The sequence below is a fragment of the Triturus cristatus genome, chromosome 10, assembly GCF_964204655.1.
Source record: "Triturus cristatus chromosome 10, aTriCri1.1, whole genome shotgun sequence".
Lineage (NCBI taxonomy): Eukaryota > Metazoa > Chordata > Amphibia > Caudata > Salamandridae > Triturus > Triturus cristatus.
The window spans coordinates 655,773,297-655,799,698 of NC_140593.1; the positions used below are offsets into that span (position 1 = coordinate 655,773,297).

At 38.3% G+C, this 26,402-nt stretch overlaps 1 protein-coding gene across 1 annotated transcript; it reads right to left on the minus strand.

Annotated features, from left to right (window-relative positions):
* Positions 1 to 10,720: 10,720 nt before the first annotated feature.
* Positions 10,721 to 22,603, minus strand: LOC146789863 (uncharacterized). The gene is made up of 2 exons (XM_085630144.1): positions 22,494 to 22,603; positions 10,721 to 18,114 (listed from the first exon to the last, which is right to left on the minus strand). The coding sequence occupies exon 2, from the start codon at positions 18,069 to 18,071 to the stop codon at positions 11,607 to 11,609; it is 6,465 nt and encodes a 2,154-aa protein (XP_085486270.1). The 5' UTR covers positions 18,072 to 18,114; positions 22,494 to 22,603; the 3' UTR covers positions 10,721 to 11,606.
* Positions 22,604 to 26,402: the final 3,799 nt, after the last annotated feature.

Here is a 26,402-nt window from a genome sequence, read left to right on the forward strand (position 1 = left end):
CGCACATGCGCATAACAGTCATTTCCCGGCACTTCCGCGTAACGTGCGCGTGTTGCGTAAGCGCGCACGCGTCCCACGCGCAGTACGCGCGGCTACGCAAAGTGCGTAACTATACGCAAGCAGCGTAGATAGATTACGGACGTTGCGTAAACCGTACGCTTACCGTGAGCTTACGGTACGCGTACTATAAAAAAAAAAAAAAAAAAATCTGGAAATAAATTTTACATGTTTATTTTAAAAAATATATATAAAAAAAATATTTAAGGATTTTAAAAATTAAAGCATAGTCTTTATAAAAGATAAGAAAATTAAAATAAAAATATGTTTGAAAAAAATGAAGAATATAAAAAAAAAATAGCATTTAAAAAACCTTGCAAATTCACTGAAAAAACCATGGGTTTCACACACGTTATAGTTAGGAATTAGCATTTAAAAAACCTTGCAAATTCAATGAAAAAACCATGGGTTTCACACACGTTATAGTTAGGAATTAGCATTTAAAAAACCTTAGAAATTCACTGAAAAAACCATAGGTTTCACACACGTTATAGTTAGGAATTAGCATTTAAAAAACCTTAGAAATTCAGTGAAAAAACCATAGGTTTCACACATGTTATAGTTAGCTGGACATTTTACTCGTAAAAAACCAATGAAATTGCCCCGTTATAGTTAGTTCAGCTAACTATAACTCGCGCGCCCGCAATGCACTGCTGATGACGTCACATATTACATCACTCATGACATGGTCAGTGACATCACTCATGACATCACTGATGACATCTCAAATGACATCACTGATGACATCACTGATGACATCATCTAGTGAATGTGTGTTATTCTGAAAATTAAATATGTTTTATATATGTATATCTCATGGTCGATGGAAGAATAAATGGGTATATAAGTGTCTAAATGGATGATTTGTTTTTGAAAAATTGATTGTGTAACTGACTGATTAAGTGTATCATAGTGAATACATGGCTTAGTGAATAATGTTTAAATATGTAAATATCTGTATCAGTCTCTCACTTTGTGTATAAGTGGCTGCATGGGTTGGTGAGTAGCTACATGGGTGCCTATTTAGGTTATTAGTTGTTTTTTTGAGTATCAGTCTGAGTGTCTGCATGGTTCGGTGGGGGGTATTACGTAGTGCATCGGTGCATGAATGAGTGACTCACTGTTTGTATGTGTTGAACACAGCATGTGTGCAGGACTGTATGGGTGGATGAGTGTGTGTATGGGTGTGTTAGTGAGTGAATGACTGTCTCAATAGTGTCTTCAGGAGTAACTACATACGTTTAAAACTAGTATATGTGACTATTGGTGTATATATGTGAGTATATGTGAAAGTGAGAGATTGAAAGAGTTCCTGTATGAATAAGTATGTGTTTCTATAAGTGATTGTTTAAAAGACTAAGTATGTGTAAGTTTCCGTAGAAGTAAGTGTGGTGGTGTGTGTATAACTGTATATGCAAGTAAATGTATGTTTGATTCTTTATTAGCATGAGTGACTATGTGTGTGAGTAACTCTATGGATGAGTGGCATTGTGTAACAGGATGTATAGATGTATGAGTACATATGATGAGTGAGTACATGTATGAGTGACTGTATAGGACTGTTGGTGAATGAGTGGATGTGTATGTGGATCTTAGAATTACTGAAGAGGTTGTTGTAACTGGTATTGGTATGTCCATTGTTTTGAAATTTTTAGTCTCTATTTTTGAATGTGTGTATCAAAGCTTATATTAAGGTGAGAGGAGGTCTGCCACTCTATCACAAGGATGATGTCATCAGTGATGTCATCAGTGATGTCATTTGAGATGTCATCAGTGATGTCATGAGTGATGTCACTGACCATGTCATGAGTGATGTAATATGTGACGTCATCAGCAGTGCATTGCGGGCGCGCGAGTTATAGTTAGCTGAACTAACTATAACGGGGCAATTTCATTGGTTTTTTACGAGTAAAATGTCCAGCTAACTATAACATGTGTGAAACCTATGGTTTTTTCACTGAATTTCTAAGGTTTTTTAAATGCTAATTCCTAACTATAACGTGTGTGAAACCTATGGTTTTTTCAGTGAATATATATATATATATATATATATATATATATTCACTGAAAAAACCATAGGTTTCACACACGTTATAGTTAGGAATTAGCATTTAAAAAACCTTGCAAATTCACTTAAAAAACCATAGGTTTGACACATGTTATAGTTAGGTGGATATTTCACTCGTAAAAAACCAATGAAATTCCCCCGTTATAGTTAGATAGTCAGTGAATTTGTACGTTTTTTTTAAATGCTAAGTCAAGTATGTATTATTTTTTTATATATATTTATTTTACAATAAACTACGTATTTAAATATATTTTTTTTAATTGTACAGTGCGTGCACCCCTGCGATTTAAAAAAAAAAAAGATTAAAATGTTTTTTTCTGCCTTCGGGGTCCTTCAGGGACCCCCTGACAAAGGCTAGGGGGTCAGGAACTCTCTACCCTGCCCCCTTTTCATGTTCGCCACCTTCCTTTCACTCTCGCACTGAATATAAACAAAATGGCTGCCGACACTTCCTGATTTCGACCGATTTGAATGTTGACTGACATGTAACCACTAATCAGAATTACGCTTGCGCACGTTAGGGTGCACGCACGGTGCGCGCACGCTGCGCGGCTATAGATATGTATGTGCTTTTAACTGCAATTTTCTCAGGAACTACTGAACAGATTGACACCATATATCCAAAAGGCACATGCCTGACCTGAAGCCTACCTCTATGCCAAATTTCAAGTAATTCTGTTCAGCCGTTCGGGCTGTACCTTCGACTAAAGGTCCTATGGGAAAATGCATGGGGAAAACACGTTTTGGGACCCCCCTTTTTTCTCGGCCCCCGCTTGACGAATCCCCCGAGACTTTCAGGGTAGGAGCTGAGCGGAGCGCCCCATTAGTTTTGAAAATTTCGCGAAGATTCGTCAACCGGCGCCAAAGTTATTCAAAATAGAATTTTGAGATTTCCTATGGAAACACGGTCCTCACTATATCTATGTACTGGCGACCGCCAGTAGATAATATATATATATATATATATATATATATATATATATATATTACCTACTGGCGGTCGCCAGTAGGTAGTTATAGTTAGGACCACGTTTCCATAGGAAATCCGCAACATTCTATTTTGAATAACTTTGGCGCCGGTCGACGAATCCTCGCGAAATTTTCAAAATAGGTGGGGCGCTACGCTCCGCTCCTACCCTGAAAGTCTCGGGGGGATTCGTCAAGCGGGGGCTGAGATAAAAGGGGGGTCCCAAAACGCGTTTTTCCCATGCATTTTTCCATAGGACCTTTAGACAGGGCTACAGCCCGAACGGCTGAACAGAATTACTAGAAATTTGGCAGAGAGGTAGTCCTCAGGTCAAGGAAGTGCCTTTTGTAGGTTTGGTGTAAATCTGTTCAGTAGATTCTGAGAAAATAGCCTTTAAATCAATATATATATCTGAGCCAGCTTACGGTGCGCTTACGGTACGCTTACCGTATGCGTACGGTGGCGTGCGCGAGCGCGATTCTGATTGGCCCTTAGATCTTAGTAAACATTCGAATCGGTCGAAACCAGGAAGCGGCGGCCGCCATTTTCTCTCTCGCACTCTGAGGGGGGAGCTGATAAACAAATGCCAAAAACATATAAAGGGGCTGTTTAGACAGCGCCCATGCACATAACCATGTTAGTTGAGTCTTCAAAGATCCCCCAAGGCAAAAAACGGTAATTTTTTATTTTTCGAAAATTTCGCCGATTACGCTTACCGTACGCTAAAAAATTATAAAAAAAAAAAATCCACACTCTCTCCACCCCGTGTGCAAATGGTGACCGAAGGCCACCATTTGTGCATGGCCCATTTGAGCACAACATTTCCCCAAAAAATTTCAACAGATTACCTATCACAAGGAAGCGCATAATATGTCCTCCATGTGCGCACGGTGCGCGAAGCGCATCGTGCGTACATGGCCCATCTAGCGTAACGTGGGCACGCGGTGCGCGTAGCGCACCGCGTGCCCACCGTGCGTGCACGGCACTAACTGCGTAAAGTGGGCACGCGGTGCGCGAAGCGCACCGCGTGCTCACTGTGCGCGCACGGTGCGCGCACAGAACGAACTGCGTTAAGTGGGCACGCACGCCACGAATGGCGTAAAGTAACTTAGCATTTAAAAAACCGTACAAATTCACTGAAAAAACCATAGGTTTCACACACGTTATAGTTAGGAATTAGCATTTAAAAAACCTTGCAAATTCACTGAAAAAACCATAGGTTTCACACATGTTATAGTTAGCTGGACATTTTACTGATAAAAAACCAATGAAATTCCCCCGTTATAGTTACTGTAGGCAACTATAACTCACGCGACCGTAATCCTCTGCTGATGACATATGTGTCTTTATGAAAAAAAAATATTTGTAATATATGTATAGCTAAAATTTTATGGAAGAAGACATGGGCAAATAAGTGTCTAAATACAGTATTAGCATCAGCAGAGGATTGCGGTCGCGTGAGTTATAGTTGCCTACAGTAACTATAACGGGGGAATTTCATTGGTTTTTTATCAGTAAAATGTCCAGCTAACTATAACATGTGTGAAACCTATGGTTTTTTCAGTGAATATATATATATATATATATATATTCACTGAATAAACCATAGGTTTCACACATGTTATAGTTAGCGGAAATTTTACTGATAAAAAACCAATGAAATTCCCCCGTTATAGTTAGTGCAGGCAACTATAACTCACGCGACCGCAATCCTCTGCTGATGCTAATACTGTATTTAGACACTTATTTGCCCATGTCTTCTTCCATACATTTTTAGCTCTACATATATTACAAATATTTTTTTTTCATAAAGACACATATGTCATCAGCAGAAGATTGCGGTCGCGTGAGTTATAGTTGCCTGCACTAACTATAACGGGGGAATTTCATTGGTTTTTTATCAGTAAAATTTCCGCTAACTATAACATGTGTGAAACCTATGGTTTTTTCAGTGAATTTGCAAGGTTTTTTAAATGCTAATTCCTAACTATAACGTGTGTGAAACCTATGGTTTTTTCAGTGAATTTGTACGGTTTTTTAAATGCTAAGTTACTTTACGCCATTCGTGGCGTGCGCGCCCACTTAACGCAGTTCGTTCCGTGCGCGCACGGTGCGCTTCGCGCACCGTGCGCGCACAGTGAGCACGCGGTGCGCTTCGCGCACCGCGCGCCCACTTTACGCAGTTAGTGCCGTGCACGCACGGTGGGCACGCGGTGCGATGACAAAGCAAGAAAGCACGTCAACAAATCTGTTTCTGCTTTCCTCCGTGACTATGGTATGGGTGCCATTTACCACAACAACTTGCGTTATGACATGCAAGACATTTATAGAGGAGATGGTGTGCACTTCAATGATGAAGGGAACAGAGTCTTCCTCTTGAACCTTAGACTCTGCATCGGTACTTACTTGTAGGTACCACTAAAAAATCATTTAATAAACACAACGGCTCTTTTTAGAGCCCCCTAATATCTAAACACTTAAATCTGATTTTCATTTTTTTTTTTTTTTTTTTCTACCGTACGCTTACCGTAAGCTTACCGTACGCGTACCCCGTGATTTTTTTTAAAATCAATAAATGTTTTTTTTGTACTTTTCTGTCCTTCTTTGACCCCCTTACAAATGTTAGGGGGTCTGTAACTCTCCTCATTGCCCCCTTTCCTTGTTTTCACTCTTTTTTTTCAGAGTGAAATACACAAAATGGCGGCCGCCGCTTCCTGGTTTCGGCCGATTCGAATGTTTACTAAGATCTAAGAGCCAATCAGAATCGCGCTCGCGCACGCCACCGTACGCTTACCGTAAGCGTACGGTAAGCGTACCGTAAGCGGGCTCAGATATATATATTGATTTAAAGGCTATTTTCTCAGAATCTACTGAACAGATTTACACCAAACCTACAAAAGGCACTTCCTTGACCTAGGGACTACCTCTCTGCCAAATTTTGAGTAATTCTGTTCAGCCGTTCGGGCTGTAGCTCGTTCTAAAGGTCCTATGGAAAAATGCATGGGAAAAACGCGTTTTGGGACCCCCCTTTTATCTCAGCCCCCGCTTGACGGATCCCCCCGAGACTTTCAGGGTAGGAGCGGAGCGTAGCGCCCCACCTATTTTGAGAAATTCGCGAGGATTCGTCGACCGGCGCCAAAGTTATTCAAAATAGAATGTTGAGGTTTTCCTATGGAAACGTGGTCCTAACTATAACTACCTACTGGCGACCGCCAGTAGGTAATATATATATATATATATATATATATATATATATATATATATATATATATATTCACTGAAAAAACCATAGGTTTCACACACGTTATAGTTTGGAATTAGCATTTAAAAAAACTTGCAAATTCACTTAAAAAACCATAGGTTTCACACATGTTATAGTTAGGTGGATATTTCACTCGTAAAAAACCAATGAAATTCCCCCGTTATAGTTAGTTCAGCTAACTATAACTCGCGCACCCGCAATCCACTGCTCATGGCGTCACATATTACATCACTCATGACATGGTCAGTGGCATCACTCATGACATCACTGATGACATCATCCTTGTGATAGAGTGGCGGTTGCGCGAGTTATAGTTATCTGAACTAACTATAACGGGGGAATTTCATTGGTTTTTTACGAGTGAAATATCCACCTAACTATAACATGTGTGAAACCTATGGTTTTTTAAGTGAATTTGCAAGGTTTTTTAAATACTAATTCCTAACTATAACGTGTGTGAAACCTATGGTTTTTTCAGTGAATTTGTACGGTTTTTTAAATGCTAATTTATTTATGTATTATTATTTTTTTATATACTTATTTTACAATCAACTACGTATTAAACATTTTTTTTTTTTCACCGTGCGCGCACCCCCGCGATTTAAAAAAAAAAATATATATTCTGCCTTCGGGGTCCTTCAGGGACCCCCTGACAAAGGCTAGGGGGTCAGGACCTCTCTACCCTTCCCCCTTTTCATGTTCGCCACCTTCCTTTTTCATTCTCGCACTGAAAACAAACAAAATGGCGGCCGACACTTCCTGATTTCGACCGATTCGAATGTTGACTAACATGTAACCACCAATCAGAATTACGCTCGCGCACGTTAGGGTGCTCGCACGGTGCTCGCACGGTGCGCACGTATAGATATTGATATGCTTTTAAATGCTATTTTCTCAGGAAATACTGAACAGATTTACACCAGACCTGCAAAAGGCACTTCCTTGACCTTATGGCTACCTCTCTGCCAAATTTCAAGTAATTCTGTTCAGCCGTTCGGGCTGTAGCTGTGTCTAAAGGTCCTATGGAAAAATGCATGGGGGAAACGCGTTTTGGGACCCCCCTTTTTTCTCAGCCCCCGCTTGATGAATCACCCCGAGACTCTCAGGGTAGGAGCTGAACGGAGTGCCCCATTAGTTTTGAAAATTTCACGAGGATTCGTCAACCGGCGCCAAAGTTATTCAAAATAGAATTTTGAGATTTCCTATGGAAACACGGTCCTAACTATAACTATCTACTGGTGACCGCCAGTAGATAATATATATATATATATATATTCACTGAAAAAACCATAGGTTTCACACACGTTATAGTTAGGAATTAGCATTTAAAAAACCTTAGAAATTCAGTGAAAAAACCATAGGTTTCACACATGTTATAGTTAGCTGGACATTTTACTCGTAAAAAACCAATGAAATTGCCCCGTTATAGTTAGTTCAGCTAACTATAACTCGCGCGCCCGCAATGCACTGCTGATGACGTCACATATTACATCACTCATGACATGGTCAGTGACATCACTCATGACATCACTGATGACATCTCAAATGACATCACTGATGACATCACTGATGACATCATCCTTGTGATAGAGTGGCAGACCTCCTCTCACCTTAATATAAGCTTTGATACACACATTCAAAAATAGAGACTAAAAATTTCAAAACAATGGACATACCAATACCAGTTACAACAACCTCTTCAGTAATTCTAAGATCCACATACACATCCACTCATTCACCAACAGTCCTATACAGTCACTCATACATGTACTCACTCATCATATGTACTCATACATCTATACATCCTGTTACACAATGCCACTCATCCATAGAGTTACTCACACACATAGTCACTCATGCTAATAAAGAATCAAACATACATTTACTTGCATATACAGTTATACACACACCACCACACTTACTTCTACGGAAACTTACACATACTTAGTCTTTTAAACAATCACTTATAGAAACACATACTTATTCATACAGGAACTCTTTCAATCTCTCACTTTCACATATACTCACATATATACACCAATAGTCACATATACTAGTTTTAAACGTATGTAGTTACTCCTGAAGACACTATTGAGACAGTCATTCACTCACTAACACACCCATACACACACTCATCCACCCATACAGTCCTGCACACATGCTGTGTTCAACACATACAAACAGTGAGTCACTCATTCATGCACCGATGCACTACGTAATACCCCCCACCGAACCATGCAGACACTCAGACTGATACTCAAAAAAACAACTAATAACCTAAATAGGCACCCATGTAGCTACTCACCAACCCATGCAGCCACTTATACACAAAGTGAGAGACTGATACAGATATTTACATATTTAAACATTATTCACTAAGCCATGTATTCACTATGATACACTTAATCAGTCAGTTACACAATCAATTTTTCAAAAACAAATCATCCATTTAGACACTTATATACCCATTTATTCTTCCATCGACCATGAGATATACATATATAAAACATATTTAATTTTCAGAATAACACACATTCACTAGATGATGTCATCAGTGATGTCATCAGTGATGTCATTTGAGATGTCATCAGTGATGTCATGAGTGATGTCACTGACCATGTCATGAGTGATGTAATATGTGACGTCATCAGCAGTGCATTGCGGGCGCGCGAGTTATAGTTAGCTGAACTAACTATAACGGGGCAATTTCATTGGTTTTTTACGAGTAAAATGTCCAGCTAACTATAACATGTGTGAAACCTATGGTTTTTTCACTGAATTTCTAAGGTTTTTTAAATGCTAATTCCTAACTATAACGTGTGTGAAACCTATGGTTTTTTCAGTGAATTTCTAAGGTTTTTTAAATGCTAATTCCTAACTATAACGTGTGTGAAACCCATGGTTTTTTCATTGAATTTGCAAGGTTTTTTAAATGCTAATTCCTAACTATAACGTGTGTGAAACCCATGGTTTTTTCAGTGAATTTGCAAGGTTTTTTAAATGCTATTTTTTTTTTATATTCTTCATTTTTTTCAAACATATTTTTATTTTAATTTTCTTATCTTTTATAAAGACTATGCTTTAATTTTTAAAATCCTTAAATATTTTTTTTATATATATTTTTTAAAATAAACATGTAAAATTTATTTCCAGATTTTTTTTTTTTTTTTTTTATAGTACGCGTACCGTAAGCTCACGGTAAGCGTACGGTTTACGCAACGTCCGTAATCTATCTACGCTGCTTGCGTATAGTTACGCACTTTGCGTAGCCGCGCGTACTGCGCGTGGGACGCGTGCGCGCTTACGCAACACGCGCACGTTACGCGGAAGTGCCGGGAAATGACTGTTATGCGCATGTGCGCAAGCGCGTGTCTTTTTTACGCGCACGCGTACTTTTTGCCGTAAGCGCACCGTAAGCGTACCGTAAGCGTACGGTAGGTCATGTGATCATGAAACACAACTTTTGATTGGTTGAAACTACTTTCAGTTCTAGAACTCTCCTACACCACACCCATTCCCCTCATTTCTGCTTGTGATCCCTTGGGAGAAGGAGCTGGTTTGTCTTTGGGATACGATGGCAGAACAGCAGAGCTCTTCTGAGAGTGAGGCTAGCACCAGCAGCACTGTCTTGAGGCAGAGAGCGAGGAAAGTAAAACCTTCTTATGTTTGGGATTATTTTACTTTTCCAGAAGGCCAGCAAAAGGTGAATGCACCCTTAGTTACTTGCAAGCTGTGTCAGCGTGTACTTTCTAGAGGTAATCCTGACAGGAAGTATTCCTTTGGGAATCACACCATGATGAGGCACCTCAAGGATGTACACAAAAGGACACATGCTCAACTTTTTGGAGGTAACTCTTCAGAAAGACGAGCCAGTACATCCACAGCAGCTCAGCCTGGACCATCACCTGCAGAGCTTACTCCTTCTTCTGCAGCTCAGGTGAGCCCTTCATCTGTGGGGGGAGAATCTCCTTTTGCTGGCCCTCTGGAAATGAACCCTCGATTTCGGAAGGTTGATATTCATTGCACATTTTGTAAAGCTCTAATTTGTTATAGGGAGACCAGTGTTTCCCTAGTGAATAACAAAATAGATCAGCACATTTGTAGCTTTGAATGATTTTCCCATGGTTCCTTTCCTCTGTCCCTGCATGAACACAACGGTTCTTTTAAGAGCCAACCTTATCTTTCATCTTTTTTTTACATTTTTTTTAAAAAACTTTTTTTTTTTACCGTACGCGTACGGTAAGCGTACCTTTTTTTTTATTTTTTAAAAAAAACACTAAAAATCATTTTTCACATTACAAGGTCCTTGAAAGACTACAATTATTACTATTGACTTACCATACTCACTGAAAAAAATATTTATTCATTTGTTTTTTTAAAAAATAGTTTTTAAAATGGTTGTAGTTTACGAAAATTTTCTATATCGATCTGAAAAAAAAGAAAAAAGTATTAATATTTTTAAAACATTTTATAATACAGTACACATATTTACATTTTTTCCCAAAAAATATTTTTGCCTTATTTTTGCTGTTTTCAGAATATATTGCATTTCACTATAAATTGTGAAAGCAATTGCATTCATCATTTTACAGCGGGCAAAAAAAAATAACAATCTCAAAGATTGTATTAAAAAAGCCCAGAATCTCTTCTCACTTAAACTTATCATTACAGAAATGCATATTATTCTTAAAAAATGTCATCTAAAAACAATACTTTTTTCTTTAAAATACCGTCTGATATTTTTGTTTCAGAAGTACATTCACAATAATATATCTCAAATAACTCCAAAATACATCTGATTTTATTTCCTTTAGGCCAAATAGTATTTTTTATTCTTTCCCTGGAATAAATTTCCAAGGGAAAACCATTAAAATTCTAAAGTTTAATCTGTCCAGATCTCACCGATTCTCTGTAACATTTTGGTTCACGAAAATTTTTCGAATAATTTATTTAGTCCACAATAGAATTGCTTACTTTTCCACATGGCCAAATAGTAATTTTTGAAATTATTTTTGAAAAAATTTCCAGTGGCAGTCCAATAACATTCCAAAATTTAAAATGTGCAGAAGTTACCGATAATCTCTAAATTATTGGTTTTTCAAAATTGCATTAAAAATTTAAAAAGTCCACATTACAATTGGTTATCTTTCCTTTAGGCCAAATGATAATTTTAAAAATCTTTTTTCTACAAAATTGCAATGGTAATCCTGTAAAATGGTAAAATTATTTTGTCCAGATCTTGCCAAGTCTCTCTAAAATTTAGGTTTCAGGAAGATTAGATAGGAATTTGCTAAATCAAAAGGCAAACGTTGTTTGAAAATCAATTGGGAATCATTACACAGTGTCCATCCTTTTTCACATTTTAGATAAACTGTGTAATGTCCAGAAGTAACAGTAGGTCCATCATGGAAAATTATTGCAACAGTTACAAAAGTTTTTCCTGAAATTGATAATTGCTGTCCTGTAAACTTCTTTATTAAAGTATCCAATTTTGATCCATCAGCTCTACATCGTTGCATCATTAAAATTACATACTGTCCGTATTCCCTTAAAATTAATGTTGATAACATGTCAGAATTACACTCACCACATTTCATGCTATGATTAGCATCTTTAACTAAGTTTGCAAAAGTGACTGTTTTACTCTCTGGCAATGTCAAATAAATAAACCTTTCATTATCAACAATAGAACCACTTATATTATAACAATTATCACAACTATGTTCCCATTTATAAGAGAGACCAAAAAAAATGTCAATGGGAACTCCTTCTTCTTCCACTACCTGAAGAAAATACATCAAAAATTCGTGAGCATCTTGCTGTTCATTTTGAGAAAACTGTGTTCGTCCTGAACATACATCTAAAAGTTTTCTAATATCAGTAGCACTTTCTATTTGAGTTTTATCTTTACTCAGCTTTTGAAAAAGGAGACTGAGCTCTGAACAGAATCTTTTTCCCTGATTTATTATTATCTGCTCTTGCAAACTTTCCAGATAAAAAGCAACATTCAGCACTACATTTGCGTAGCAGTTGACACCAGAGCTATTTTCAAAATGACATCCTACAACCTGTTCTTCATTTTCCTTATTCTTTTTGCTTGCAATTACATCACTCCTCTTTTTTTTCCTCTTCTCTACATCTTCATTACAGATATTCTCATTTCTCCTTTTACGAGAAACTACACGTTTCTCCAACACAGGATACTGACCTAAATGAGGAGCATAGCTTCTTCTTAATCTATTATACTCCTTTACACAGTTTGTATCAGCACTAACTTTTGAGTCATCGAAGTCTATCATGAATAAACCTGATAATGTTTTGACTCGTGACAAAGCAACATATGCCATACCTTCTTTGAACACACTAGATCCAATGTTCACAAATGCACAATCTACAGTCAATCCTTGAGACTTGTGAATAGTTACAGCATATGCTAGAGAAAACGGAAACTGCTTCCTACGTACATATAAGTCTTTCACAAGCATGAAACGAACTGAACAACGACAAATGTCTTTAACTTCCTCTATCTGATCAAATTTTATTTTTAACCATTCAATTCCATCTTTTTTCTGATAATTAATAAAACCCACAACTCTTCCCATCGCTCCATTTACTAAGCCTTTTTCAACATCCAAATTTCTCCTTAAAAACACTCTACAGTTCATGCAAACATATAGATTTTTTTCTAATCCTGCTGTTTTGGAGATGTTCTTCTCTAGTGAGTCCAATTTATTTTTCAGTTTGCCTGTTACTGTGACAGTAATTCTTCCATCCTCAATTTTGTCCACTGCTTCCAATTTCATGATCTCTTCCTTTTCCAATTTCAAAAGCTCCTCATTGAATATTGAGCATTCACGTAGAGTTGGCATTAAGCAGATGACACTTTTGTTTTCTGCAATGTTCTTGTATATCTTCTCTGCAACTATTTCTTCCTTTGGAAATAAATTATGTAGCAGCCGAGTCTGTAATGCTTTTTTGCCAGCTTCTGTGAGTAGTCCAATCCTGATATCTTTCAGAATACTTCCATATTCTTCATCGTTTGCTTGCCTCATATTAGTTGTAAGTTCCTTGTACTCAAAGAAGGACCAAATATTTGTATTACCGATGCTTCCCAATGACTTCTTCGTGTCTTCATGTGTCACAGTATTAAACACTGGTTGTCCTTTAACCGGAGTAAGTTGCAAAAGATCCCCAAAAACGATGACGTGTTTTCCACCAAATAACACGTCATAGTCTGTCTTCAAAATTTGCTGCATTCTTAAATGCACAAAGGCAAGCATTAAGTTTGATACCATGCTCACCTCATCAATAATGAGAACTTGCATCTTCTTCAATACTCTTGAAACTTCCAAGCATGCTTCTCCAGTTAGCTTGTTGAATTGTATTTTGTTCTCATGCTCCACTGGTAACATTAGCAAACGATGTAAGGTGATTCCTTTTATGTTATATGCTGCTAACCCAGTTGGAGCAGTAACCACACAAGACAAAGTAGAATCTGTTTTTTGCTTTAGGTAGCTTCTGATGACTTTAATTAGGAAACTTTTTCCAGTGCCAGCTTGTCCGCTTACATACATCCTGATTGGATGAAATGATGTGCATGAGCACTCTTTTTTTTCATGTAGAAATCCGTGTTCAATTTTGTTTTTGATCTCTTCATAAATTTGTTGCTGCTCTTGATTCAGTTGTCTTTCCAAATTTTCTAAGTCTATAAATTCTTCTTGAGCTTGATTCATAGCCGTTTCCACTTCATTCATGGCTATTGATGCTTCATTTTCAACGATTGGTTGTCCTAGGGGATCTTGACTGTATGTTCCTGAACTTTGGCTGTCCTGAGAACTGTCTCTAGCAATTTCTGCTGCAATTGTAGTTTCCTGTTCAATTTCTTCATTTAACATTTGCAGATAAGTTGAGAATGTACTGCATTGTATGCTGTCTTTGCAAGCATTAAAAGAATCTTCATAGCTCTGGAATTCTCCCAGTAGTTCATCCTCTGAACGCCATGGTTTAAACAACTGTAAAAGAGCCAAGTAGTAAAATTCTTTCTTGTCGGTAGTGTCGCAACTCAGCTTCCGGTGATTTATCAAACTTCCTTTGGTTTGCTTCACCAAACATCCTTCTTCACCAACGACTTTATATTTTCCATTATTGATGTCTTCTGCAGCTTTCCGTGAATAAATGTAGTTCTGCAGCACTTCATAGAGACACATGTTCTCCAGATGATGACTTCTCTTGGGATAATATGTGTCCAACATGTTTGTTTTCAATATATCTGTACTTTCAGGTTCGAACTGTGCCAAATATTCAATTTCTCCAACAGATTTCAGTACCCGATTTCTCATTGCTGCAAGGCCTAAACTTGCCCAAATTATTCTTCTTGACTTCGAGTAGAGACTTGCAGAAGATAATCTATCTGAACATTCGTAGGATCCAATTTCTCGATGCGATAACATCTTCAAACTGAAACTGTACAGCTTCTTACTGACAGTCTTCTCGTGAGAAATCTCTTCCCACATTTCCTTCAATTCTGTTTTTTCTGATTTCGTAATGTAAGACGTTACATATCGAGCAACAGCAATGGAATTGTCAGCAACATACTGTATATCCATGTTAGCGTTCCACATGGATAAAATGACTGGGTTGTAGTCATTTATATTTTTTGATTCTTCTTTTCTTTTAAGGTTGTAGGTATTCTTAGGTGATTTTCTTGTGATAGTATGTCTCACAGCTGACATAAAACTGTTGACTCTTCCATTTGTAAGAACAGGTCTAGGAAATCCAAATCGACATTTAGTGTAGTATTTTTCTTTGCTCTTGTATTTCCGTCGACAGTATTTTCCACACCGATGACTTTGGAAACGTAGAACTTGCTCCTTTAACTTGTACTCTTCTGTGCTTTTAGGTATAGCACATGTTGCATATTCTTCAATGTAAGATAACACTGCTTCATCAGTATCTGTTCCAAACTTTGGGGCATCCTTGATCCACAGCAGCATATGAATATGAGGAGCACCTCTTGCCTGGTACTCTTTTCTCCAAAAGAAATCCACTACTTCTCCAAGGGGTGGATTTTTTTTATTGCAGATGAAGGACATCATAGCCTCAAATCTATGATTGAAATATCTGCAAACATTAACCGGATCCAATGAGCACAGTTCTCCTGCTGTCTTGTATTCGATGTTTTCAATGTTTGAATTGGCCTCTCGTAGAAAATCCAGTAAATCATCCCAAGCGTACTCGGCGCAGCTTAGGGTAAGGAACCATGTTGGTGTTCCTAAATTGCGTAACATGCATTTTAGTTCACCATGGCGTCGGTACCAATATTCATTTGTCCCACGCTGACAAGCCATCAGATTGATCAGTTGTGTTTCCAAATGATCATCTCGGTGCTGCACTTTCTCCATAAAATCCTTAGCAGACACATTTTGTAAATGTACTCCACTTTTTAAAATGTGATTTACTGCATAAGACAGTGCAGACAAGTCGCTTTCAAATAAAAGATGGAACAAATAAGGGATACTTTGTCGAAATCTGGGATCTTCAGCATATAGTCTTGTAGTCCGATACTCAGAAGCTGGAATCTGTTCCGGACGTTCATCGTATCGTCCTCCTTTTCCTTTAGGAAACAGCTGGGGAAAACATCGAGCTTCCAAGCTCTCCTCCCATACACTCACGGGATTTCCTTTTGCTTTCTTCATCTGAAAGAGATCAATATTGTCTCCCATAACTTCTTTCGAATGGAGAGGATGTATGCTAAAATGTTCATAAATTTCTTCTTCCTTTGACTTGTCCACTTTTTCAATTTGTCCACTTGGTGTTTCTGTATCTCCTTGTAAATCTTCTTCTTCTTCTTCTTCTACTATATAAATTGATTCATACCATTTGTTATTTTTTTTCAAATACAAATTTGCTCTTTGTACTTTCCGCACATCTACCAGCTCCTGCCAAATCTTCTTATTCTTTGTAGGTACACCATTAACCAGAATAATTAATGGTTCAGTTTCCAAAGTATCCGCATCAATAGTTTCCATATTTTTTTTCAAATCCAAGGGCAAATACACCACTCTACCTTTTAAACCTCTCACTAAATCTGAAGGAGGTAATTTACCAGTTTTGGGCTCCATACGTACTATGGTCTGGAACGGATGAACACATTGAATGAGTATAGACTCATATGTATTTAATTCAGAAAGTTCAGCAGGAATAGCATCCAATTCTAAATTATTATGTACAGCTCTGGTCGGCATTCTATTTTCCTCTAACTTGTTGTAGCAGTATTTACAAATACGCTGATCTTCACCCAATTCAAAACAATTTTCAAGAAATATATATGTTGCAAAATCCATCCACTTATAATTATCTTCATTTTCACTCTTTCTGTAGAGATCAACATTCCTAGTTTGTTTTCTATAATGAGTTCTGCGGCAACAAATACAAGTAACATTTGGTCTTTCATTAGAGACTATTGCAAATTTTGTTATGTGATCATTAAATGTCTTACTTACACAAGGTTCTACATTCTCTTCCACTTCTGCCTCATTTACTGTGTCCTTCTCTGCACTGTTTTGTTCAGGACCAAAGTAACAAAACTGAATTTCATCAACAACCTTCTCTACATCTGATACCGTTCCTCGGAACAGAGCCCTATTCAATTCATTTAACTTTATTGCTGGACTTTTGGCAAAATACAACCGTCTCACAAACTTTCTCATTTCAGTATGATGAACAGCCAGCATCCTAAAATGATGGAAAACACTATTGCACACTTTTCTAGATAGACAAGCAAGAGAATGACCCTGCAAACCAGTATTCTCTCTCACTCTGCATGGATCCAGACTTTGAAGCACCTTAATCTTTTGTTTTACACTTTTTTTACTATATTCTCTTAGAAACTCTCGAAATCTGTCAATAGATTCCTGACGCACAGTGCAAATACTACTACAATTCCAAGTGTACACTGGGGCTTTAGGACGTCTCCCCATTGCCTCATCTGCCATCACTTGTACCTCATCTCTTGGAACCATTATCTCCTTCTCCATTATGCAACCATTTTTTACTTCGTATGAACGACCTCTGGTGTCAACTGCATGCAGCAAACTATTACTTTGAAAATAGCTCTCTTCATTAAAAAAAGGTTCACTACTTGAGCTATGCATCCACTTTCCTAAAAACACTTTACAAAAATTTGTTCTGTTCACTACTCTTTTGCTTTTGCTTTGTGATTTCAGTACATTAACCATTTTATCTAATGTACGCATCCTATTCAAAATTAATATGAATAGTTTCCTTTTTAATTCTAATGCCTTTGCTGCAATGGCTTCAATTTCTTTTTTTCTCTTATAATATTTAGCCTTTTGCTTATATTTCTTTATATCCTTTATCAAATTGGACATAACTCTTCTCTGAAACATTTTTCTACGTATCTCTTTAAATGCTGTTTTTCTGTTTATGTTAAACTTTTCAATTGCAGAAGGTATATTTGCATTAACTAAATCCTCAATTTTTTGCTGTTCTGTAGGTTTTGTTACATTTTTCCGAGAACAGACATTTTGTACATTTTTGTTTGTTTTCAATATTTTGTTTAGGAATTGTCTTTTTTGCTTACCAGAAGATTTTTTCTTTTTCCCAACATCAGCATCTTCTACTAACTTTGGTCCTCCAGTTGTCCTCAAATATAGTTTTTTTTTTAGCGTTTTTTGAACTCGAGATTTTGTAGGCATCTTAAATTTTGTTCACTGTTCTTCAGCAATACCTGCAAAAAAACTAAAAAAAAAATTCTTTATTGAATTTAAATATATTACTACATTTCTTTTCACAATAGTCACAAAACGAAATTTCTTTGCCAATTTGAATGCACACAAACTCCTCTTTTTTTTTGGGCAAGTGAAAATCTGTATAACAAACTGTCACATTATGAAACCAAGCTGTTTTTTTTTCAGACCACCACCGTGTGTATTCTCTGTGACTGCCTACACTCCAGCAGGGGCAACCAGCCTTAGTGATGCTGAATGTATTTGCATTACAGACTTAAACCTGAAAACCCCACTCGCTTCTAATTACTGTGCATGACTATACATGGCAAGCACATGGGTGTGTGCTAAACCTCTGCTTCTTCCCCCAAAAATTCGCTCCTCTTTTCCATCTACTGCAACTGTGAAATCACCAGAGCAAGACGCAATACATTTCTGCCTATAATTCTTCTATGCACACAGAGTCATGTTTTCACATTAGTGCCAAAACGAAATTTCTTTGCCAATTTGAAAGCACACTTACTGCTCTTTTTTTTTCGGGCCAAGTGAAAATCTCTTTTTACACTTTGAAATCACTTTTACAGACTGACACATTCTGAAACCTTTTTTTTTAAATTTATTTAAATGCACATGTCCAAGCTGTTTTTTTTTCAGACCACCACCGTGTGTATTCTCTGTGACTGCCTACACTCCAGCAGGGGCAACCAGCCTTAGTGATGCTGAATGTATTTGCATTACAGACTTAAACCTGAAAACCCCACTCGCTTCTAATTACTGTGCATGACTATACATGGCAAGCACATGGGTGTGTGCTAAACCTCTGCTTCTTCCCCCAAAAATTCGCTCCTCTTTTCCATCTACTGCAACTGTGAAATCACCAGAGCAAGACGCAATACATTTCTGCCTATAATTCTTCTATGCACACAGAGTCATGTTTTCACATTAGTGCCAAAACGAAATTTCTTTGCCAATTTGAAAGCACACTTACTGCTCTTTTTTTTTCGGGGGCAAGTGTATATCTCTTTTTTCAATTTGAAATCACTTTTACAGACTGACACATTCTGAAACCTTTTTTTTTAATTTATTTAAATGCACATGTCCAAGCAGTTTTTTTTTCAGACCACCACCGTGTGCATTCTCTGTGACTGCCTACACTCCAGCAGGGGCAACCAGCCTTAGTGATGCTGAATGTATTTGCATTACAGACTTAAACCTGAAAACCCCACTCGCTTCTAATTACTGTGCATGACTATACATGGCAAGCACATGGGTGTGTGCTAAACCTCTGCTTCTTCCCCCAAAAATTCGCTCCTCTTTTCCATCTACTGCAACTGTGAAATCACCAGAGCAAGACGCAATACATTTCTGCCTATAATTCTTCTATGCACACAGAGTCATGTTTTCACATTAGTGCCAAAACGAAATTTCTTTGCCAATTTGAAAGCACACTTACTGCTCTTTTTTTTTCGGGGCCAAGTGAAAATCTCTTTTTACACTTTGAAATCACTTTTACAGACTGACACATTCTGAAACCTTTTTTTTTAATTTATTTAAATGCACATGTCCAAGCAGTTTTTTTTTCAGACCACCACCGTGTGCATTCTCTGTGACTGCCTACACTCCAGCAGGGGCAAACAGCCTTAGTGATGCTGAATGTATTTGCATTACAGACTTAAACCTGAAAACCCCACTCGCTTCTAATTACTGTGCATGACTATACATGGCAAGCACATGGGTGTGTGCTAAACCTCTGCTTCTTCCCCCAAAAATTCGCTCCTCTTTTCCATCTACTGCAACTGTGAAATCACCAGAGCAAGACGCAATACATTTCTGCCTATAATTCTTCTATGCACACAGAGTCATGTTTTCACATTAGTCCCAAAACGAAATTTCTTTGCCAATTTGAAAGCACACTTACTGCTCTTTTTTTTTCGGGGGCAAGTGTATATCTCTTTTTTCAATTTGAAATCACTTTTACAGACTGACACATTCTGAAACCTTTTTTTTTAAATTTATTTAAATGCACATGTCCAAGCTGTTTTTTTTTCAGACCACCACCGTGTGTATTCTCTGTGACTGCCTACACTCCAGCAGGGGCAACCAGCCTTAGTGATGCTGAATGTATTTGCATTACAGACTTAAACCTGAAAACCCCACTCGCTTCTAATTACTGTGCATGACTATACATGGCAAGCACATGGGTGTGTGCTAAACCTCTGCTTCTTCCCCCAAAAATTCGCTCCTCTTTTCCATCTACTGCAACTGTGAAATCACCAGAGCAAGACGCAATACATTTCTGCCTATAATTCTTCTATGCACACAGAGTCATGTTTTCACATTAGTGCCAAAACGAAATTTCTTTGCCAATTTGAAAGCACACTTACTGCTCTTTTTTTTTCGGGCCAAGTGAAAATCTCTTTTTACACTTTGAAATCACTTTTACAGACTGACACATTCTGAAACCTTTTTTTTAAATTTATTTAAATGCACATGTCCAAGCTGTTTTTTTTTCAGACCACCACCGTGTGTATTCTCTGTGACTGCCTACACTCCAGCAGGGGCAACCAGCCTTAGTGATGCTGAATGTATTTGCATTACAGACTTAAACCTGAAAACCCCACTCGCTTCTAATTACTGTGCATGACTATACATGGCAAGCACATGGGTGTGTGCTAAACCTCTGCTTCTTCCCCCAAAAATTCGCTCCTCTTTTCCATCTACTGCAACTGTGAAATCACCAGAGCAAGACGCAATACATTTCTGCCTATAATTCTTCTATGCACACAGAGTCATGTTTTCACATTAGTGCCAAAACGAAATTTCTTTGCCAATTTGAAAGCACACTTACTGCTCTTTTTTTTTCGGGCCAAGTGAAAATCTCTTTTTACACTTTGAAATCACTTTTACAGACTGACACATTCTGAAACCTTTTTTTTAAATTTATTTAAATGCACATGTCCAAGCTGTTTTTTTTTCAGACCACCACCGTGTGTATTCTCTGTGACTGCCTACACTCCAGCAGGGGCAACCAGCCTTAGTGATGCTGAATGTATTTGCATTACAGACTTAAACCTGAAAACCCCACTCGCTTCTAATTACTGTGCATGACTATACATGGCAAGCACATGGGTGTGTGCTAAACCTCTGCTTCTTCCCCCAAAAATTCGCTCCACTTTTCCATCTACTGCAACTGTGAAATCACCAGAGCAAGACGCAATACATTTCTGCCTATAATTCTTCTATGCACACAGAGTCATGTTTTCACATTAGTGCCAAAACGAAATTTCTTTGCCAATTTGAAAGCACACTTACTGCTCTTTTTTTTTCGGGCCAAGTGAAAATCTCTTTTTACACTTTGAAATCACTTTTACAGACTGACACATTCTGAAACCTTTTTTTTTAAATTTATTTAAATGCACATGTCCAAGCTGTTTTTTTTTCAGACCACCACCGTGTGTATTCTCTGTGACTGCCTACACTCCAGCAGGGGCAACCAGCCTTAGTGATGCTGAATGTATTTGCATTACAGACTTAAACCTGAAAACCCCACTCGCTTCTAATTACTGTGCATGACTATACATGGCAAGCACATGGGTGTGTGCTAAACCTCTGCTTCTTCCCCCAAAAATTCGCTCCTCTTTTCCATCTACTGCAACTGTGAAATCACCAGAGCAAGACGCAATACATTTCTGCCTATAATTCTTCTATGCACACAGAGTCATGTTTTCACATTAGTGCCAAAACGAAATTTCTTTGCCAATTTGAAAGCACACTTACTGCTCTTTTTTTTTCGGGCCAAGTGAAAATCTCTTTTTACACTTTGAAATCACTTTTACAGACTGACACATTCTGAAACCTTTTTTTTTAAATTTATTTAAATGCACATGTCCAAGCTGTTTTTTTTTCAGACCACCACCGTGTGCATTCTCTGTGACTGCCTACACTCCAGCAGGGGCAACCAGCCTTAGTGATGCTGAATGTATTTGCATTACAGACTTAAACCTGAAAACCCCACTCGCTTCTAATTACTGTGCATGACTATACATGGCAAGCACATGGGTGTGTGCTAAACCTCTGCTTCTTCCCCCAAAAATTCGCTCCTCTTTTCCATCTACTGCAACTGTGAAATCACCAGAGCAAGACGCAATACATTTCTGCCTATAATTCTTCTATGCACACACAGTCATGTTTTCACATTAGTGCCAAAACAAAATTTCTTTGCCAATTTGAAAGCACACTTACTGCTCTTTTTTTTTCGGGCCAAGTGAAAATCTCTTTTACAGACTGACACATTATGAATCCACCATGTGTAACTACAACAAAAACAATTCCCATTTCTATTATTCATTTCTTAAGTTACCACATACATCCCCTCTCAAACTGTAAACTCACCTTTAAAATTAGTTAGTTGTGAAAGAAATGTGTCACTCAAACAGCAGATTATCAGAGCCAGGATCTCTGTTCTGTACACCTCTCTCCTCTCAGCAGAACCAGATAATGGCAAACTTTCCCTCTATTTTTCCACACATATACATGTAAGTTTCAAATCTCAGTGCTTCCCCCTTTTTTTCAAATGTAATGACACATTTCTATTGGTTGAAAACCAACCCTTTTCCAAAAGTACCCTGCCCCCAACTTGACTTCTGCCTAGTACCCTTCCCCCAACTTGACTTCTGCCTGCTACCATAGCAACAGCTCATGGAACACTGCTGTGTGCAGTTAGGTCAGAAGTTCGACACACAATGTTTCAATTCCACAGAGCAAGAGTGCTTGACTTTTCAAACCTAACTGCAAATCCATAGTACTGTTCTTTGGTTACACATTTTTTTGTACCAATACAAAACATGCTTCTATTAATTTTCACATACAGCCTAGTTTTTTTTCTAGAATGGTATGAAACAGCCAATCAGTTCTTTTTGTTTTGTAAAAAATATGTATGCCTCCATTTCCAAACTGTCTTTCTTTTCATATTGCCATTCTACTGAAAGACACCTCCTGAGTGCATCCAGTTCTCCTTTGAAGATGTTCACAGTGTGGATTGTAGGGCACAGCTATGTCTTCTGGAGTGAAAAGTTTGCAGAGAAAACAGATATGGTGAGAGACCTTGCTTTGCCAAATGTAGACATTAAATGGATTGGTCAGAGAGGGTTAAAGTGGCACCAATTGATGCCATTGGTGAAATCCTTCATGCAAATCCAACACCCTGACCTCATAATAGTGCACTGTGGTGGCAATGACCTAGGCACTTTGACTGGGGTAGGTCTGGAAATGCTTATGAAGGACACCTTTGCACAACTGTTTACACTTTTCCCTAAAACTGCCTTTGTGTTTTCCAACATATGCCAAAGGCAAAAATGGAACTGGTCCAATCATTTCTGTCCACAGATTGACAAAGCAAGAAAGCACGTCAACAAATCTGTTTCTGCTTTCCTCCGTGACTATGGTATGGGTGCCATTTACCACAACAACTTGCGTTACGACATGCAAGACATTTATAGAGGAGATGGTGTGCACTTCAATGATGAAGGGAACAGAGTCTTCCTCTTGAACCTTAGACTCTGCATCGGTACTTACTTGTAGGTACCACTAAAAAAATGACTCCATAAACACAACAGCTCTTTTTAGAGCTCCCTAATTTCTAAACTCTTAAATCTGATTTTCATTTATTTATTTTTATTTTTTTTACCGTACGCTTACCGTGAGCTTACCGTACGCGTACCCCGTGATTTTTTTTAAAATCAATAAATGTTTTTTTTGTACTTTTCTGTCCTTCTTTGACCCCCTTACAATTGTTAGGGGGTCTGTAACTCTCCTCATTGCCCCCTTTCCTTGTTTTCACTCTTTTTTTTCAGAGTGAAATACACAAAATGGCGGCCGCCGCTTCCTGGTTTCGGCCGATTCGAATGTTTACTAAGATCTAAGAGCCAATCAGAATCGCGCTCGCGCACGCCACCGTACGCTTACCGTAAGCGTACGGTAAGCGTACCGTAAGCTGGCTCAGATATATATATTGATTTAAAGGCTATTTTCTCAAAATCAACTGAACTGATTTACACCAAACCTACAAAAGGCACTTCCTTGACCTACGGACTACCTCTCTGCCAAATTTCTAGTAATTCTGTTCAGCCGTTCGGGCTGTAGCCCTGTCTAAAGGTCCTATGGAAAAATGCATGGGAAAAACGCGTTTTGGGACCCCCCTTTTATCTCAGCCCCCGCTTGACGGATCCCCCCGAGACTTTCAGGGTAGGAGCGGAGCGTAGCGCCCCACCTATTTTGAGAAATTCGCGAGGATTCGTCGACCGGCGCCAAAGTTATTCAAAATAGAATGTTGAGGTTTTCCTATGGAAACGTGGTCCTAACTATAACTACCTACTGGCGACCGCCAGTAGGTAATATATATATATATATATATATATATATATGAGAAGTGTACTTGATCTCCCAAAGCTTGCACTTCCTTTGCAGCGGAAAGAGAGACCCGGACTCCAAAATACGTGGCAAAATAGGTTGTTTTTATTCTTTCAAGCCGTTATATGACGCGTTTCGAGCACCTCCGTGCCCTTGATCACATATATATATATATATATATATATATATATATATATATATTACCTACTGGCGGTCGCCAGTAGGTAGTTATAGTTAGGACCACGTTTCCATAGGAAAACCTCAACATTCTATTTTGAATAACTTTGGCGCCGGTCGACGAATCCTCGCGAATTTCTCAAAATAGGTGGGGCGCTACGCTCCGCTCCTACCCTGAAAGTCTCGGGGGGATCTGTCAAGCAGGGGCTGAGATAAAAGGGGGGTCCCAAAACGCGTTTTTCCCATGCATTTTTCCATAGGACCTTTAGAACGAGCTACAGCCCGAACGGCTGAACAGAATTACTAGAAATTTGGCAGAGAGGTAGTCCTCAGGTCAAGGAAGTGCCTTTTGTAGGTTTGGTGTAAATCTGTTCAGTAGATTCTGAGAAAATAGCCTTTGAATCAATATATATAACTGTAAGCGCGCAGAGTGCGCGCTGGGTGCGCGCACCTTGCCGTGCGCGAGCGCAATTCTGATTGGTTGTTAGATCTTAGTAAACATTCGAATCGGTGGAAGTCAGGAAGCGGCGGCCGCCATTTTGGCTATCGCATAAAGAGGAGGTGATAATCAAAGGGGGAGCAGTTGAAAAGGGGGCAGAGTGGGTAGAAATAGACCCAGTAGGCATTGTAAGGGGGTCAAAGTAGGACCTTGTAGGGCAAAAAAAAAGAATAATATTTTGTAAAAAAATATCGCCGAGTGCGCGCACCCTGCGCGCACCCGAAAAAAAAAAAAAAAAAAGAAATTTAAAAAAAATTGCATTTAAGTGTTTAGATATAAGGTGGCTCTAAAAAGAGCCCTTGTGTTTATTGTTTGTTTTTCGGTACCTACAAGTAAGTACCGACGCAGAGTCTGAGGTTCAAGAGGAAGACTCTGTTCCCTTCATCATTGAAGTGCACACCATCTCCTCTATAAATGTCTTGCATGTCGTAACGCAAGTTGTTGTGGTAAATGGAACCCATACCATAGTCTCTGAGGAAAGCAGAAATAGATTTGTTGACGTGCTTCCTTGCTTTGTCAATCTGCGGACAAAATTGGTTGGACCAGTTCCACTTTTGCCTTTGGCATATGTTAGAATATACGAAGGCAGTTTGTGGAAAAAGCGACATCAATTGCACAAAGGTGTCCTTAATAAGCATTTCCAAACCTACCCCAGTTAAAGTGCCTAGATCATTACCACCACAGTGCACAATAATAAGGTTAGGCTGTGGGAGATGTTGAAAGGTTTTCACCAAAGGCATTAATTGGTGCCACTTTAACCCTCTCTGACCAATCCACTTGATGTCTACATTTGGCAAAGCAAGGTCTCTCACCATACCTCTTTTCTCTGCAAATTTTTCACTCCAGAAGACATAGCTGTGTCCTACAATCCACACTGTGAACATCTTCAAAGGAGATCTGGATGCACTCAGGAGGTGTAATTCAGTAGAATGGTAAAAAGAAATGAAAGACAGTTTGGAAATGGAGGCATACATATTTTTTATTAAAAAAAAAAGAACTGATTGGCTGTTTCATACCATTCTACACTAAAAACTAGGCTGTATGTGTAAAATAATAGAAGCATGTTTTGTATTGGTTCAGAAAAATGTGTTACCAAAGAACAGTACTATGGATTTGCTGTAAGGTTTGAAAAGTCAAGCACTCTTGCTCTGTGGAATTGAAACATTGTGTGGCGAACTTCTGACCTAACTCCACACAGCAGTGTTCCATGAGCTGTT

Coding starts and splice junctions, on each gene's coding strand:
- LOC146789863 (XM_085630144.1), bottom strand. CDS start 18,071: ATGCCTACAAAATCTCGAGTTCAAAAAACGCTAAAAAAAAAACTATAT.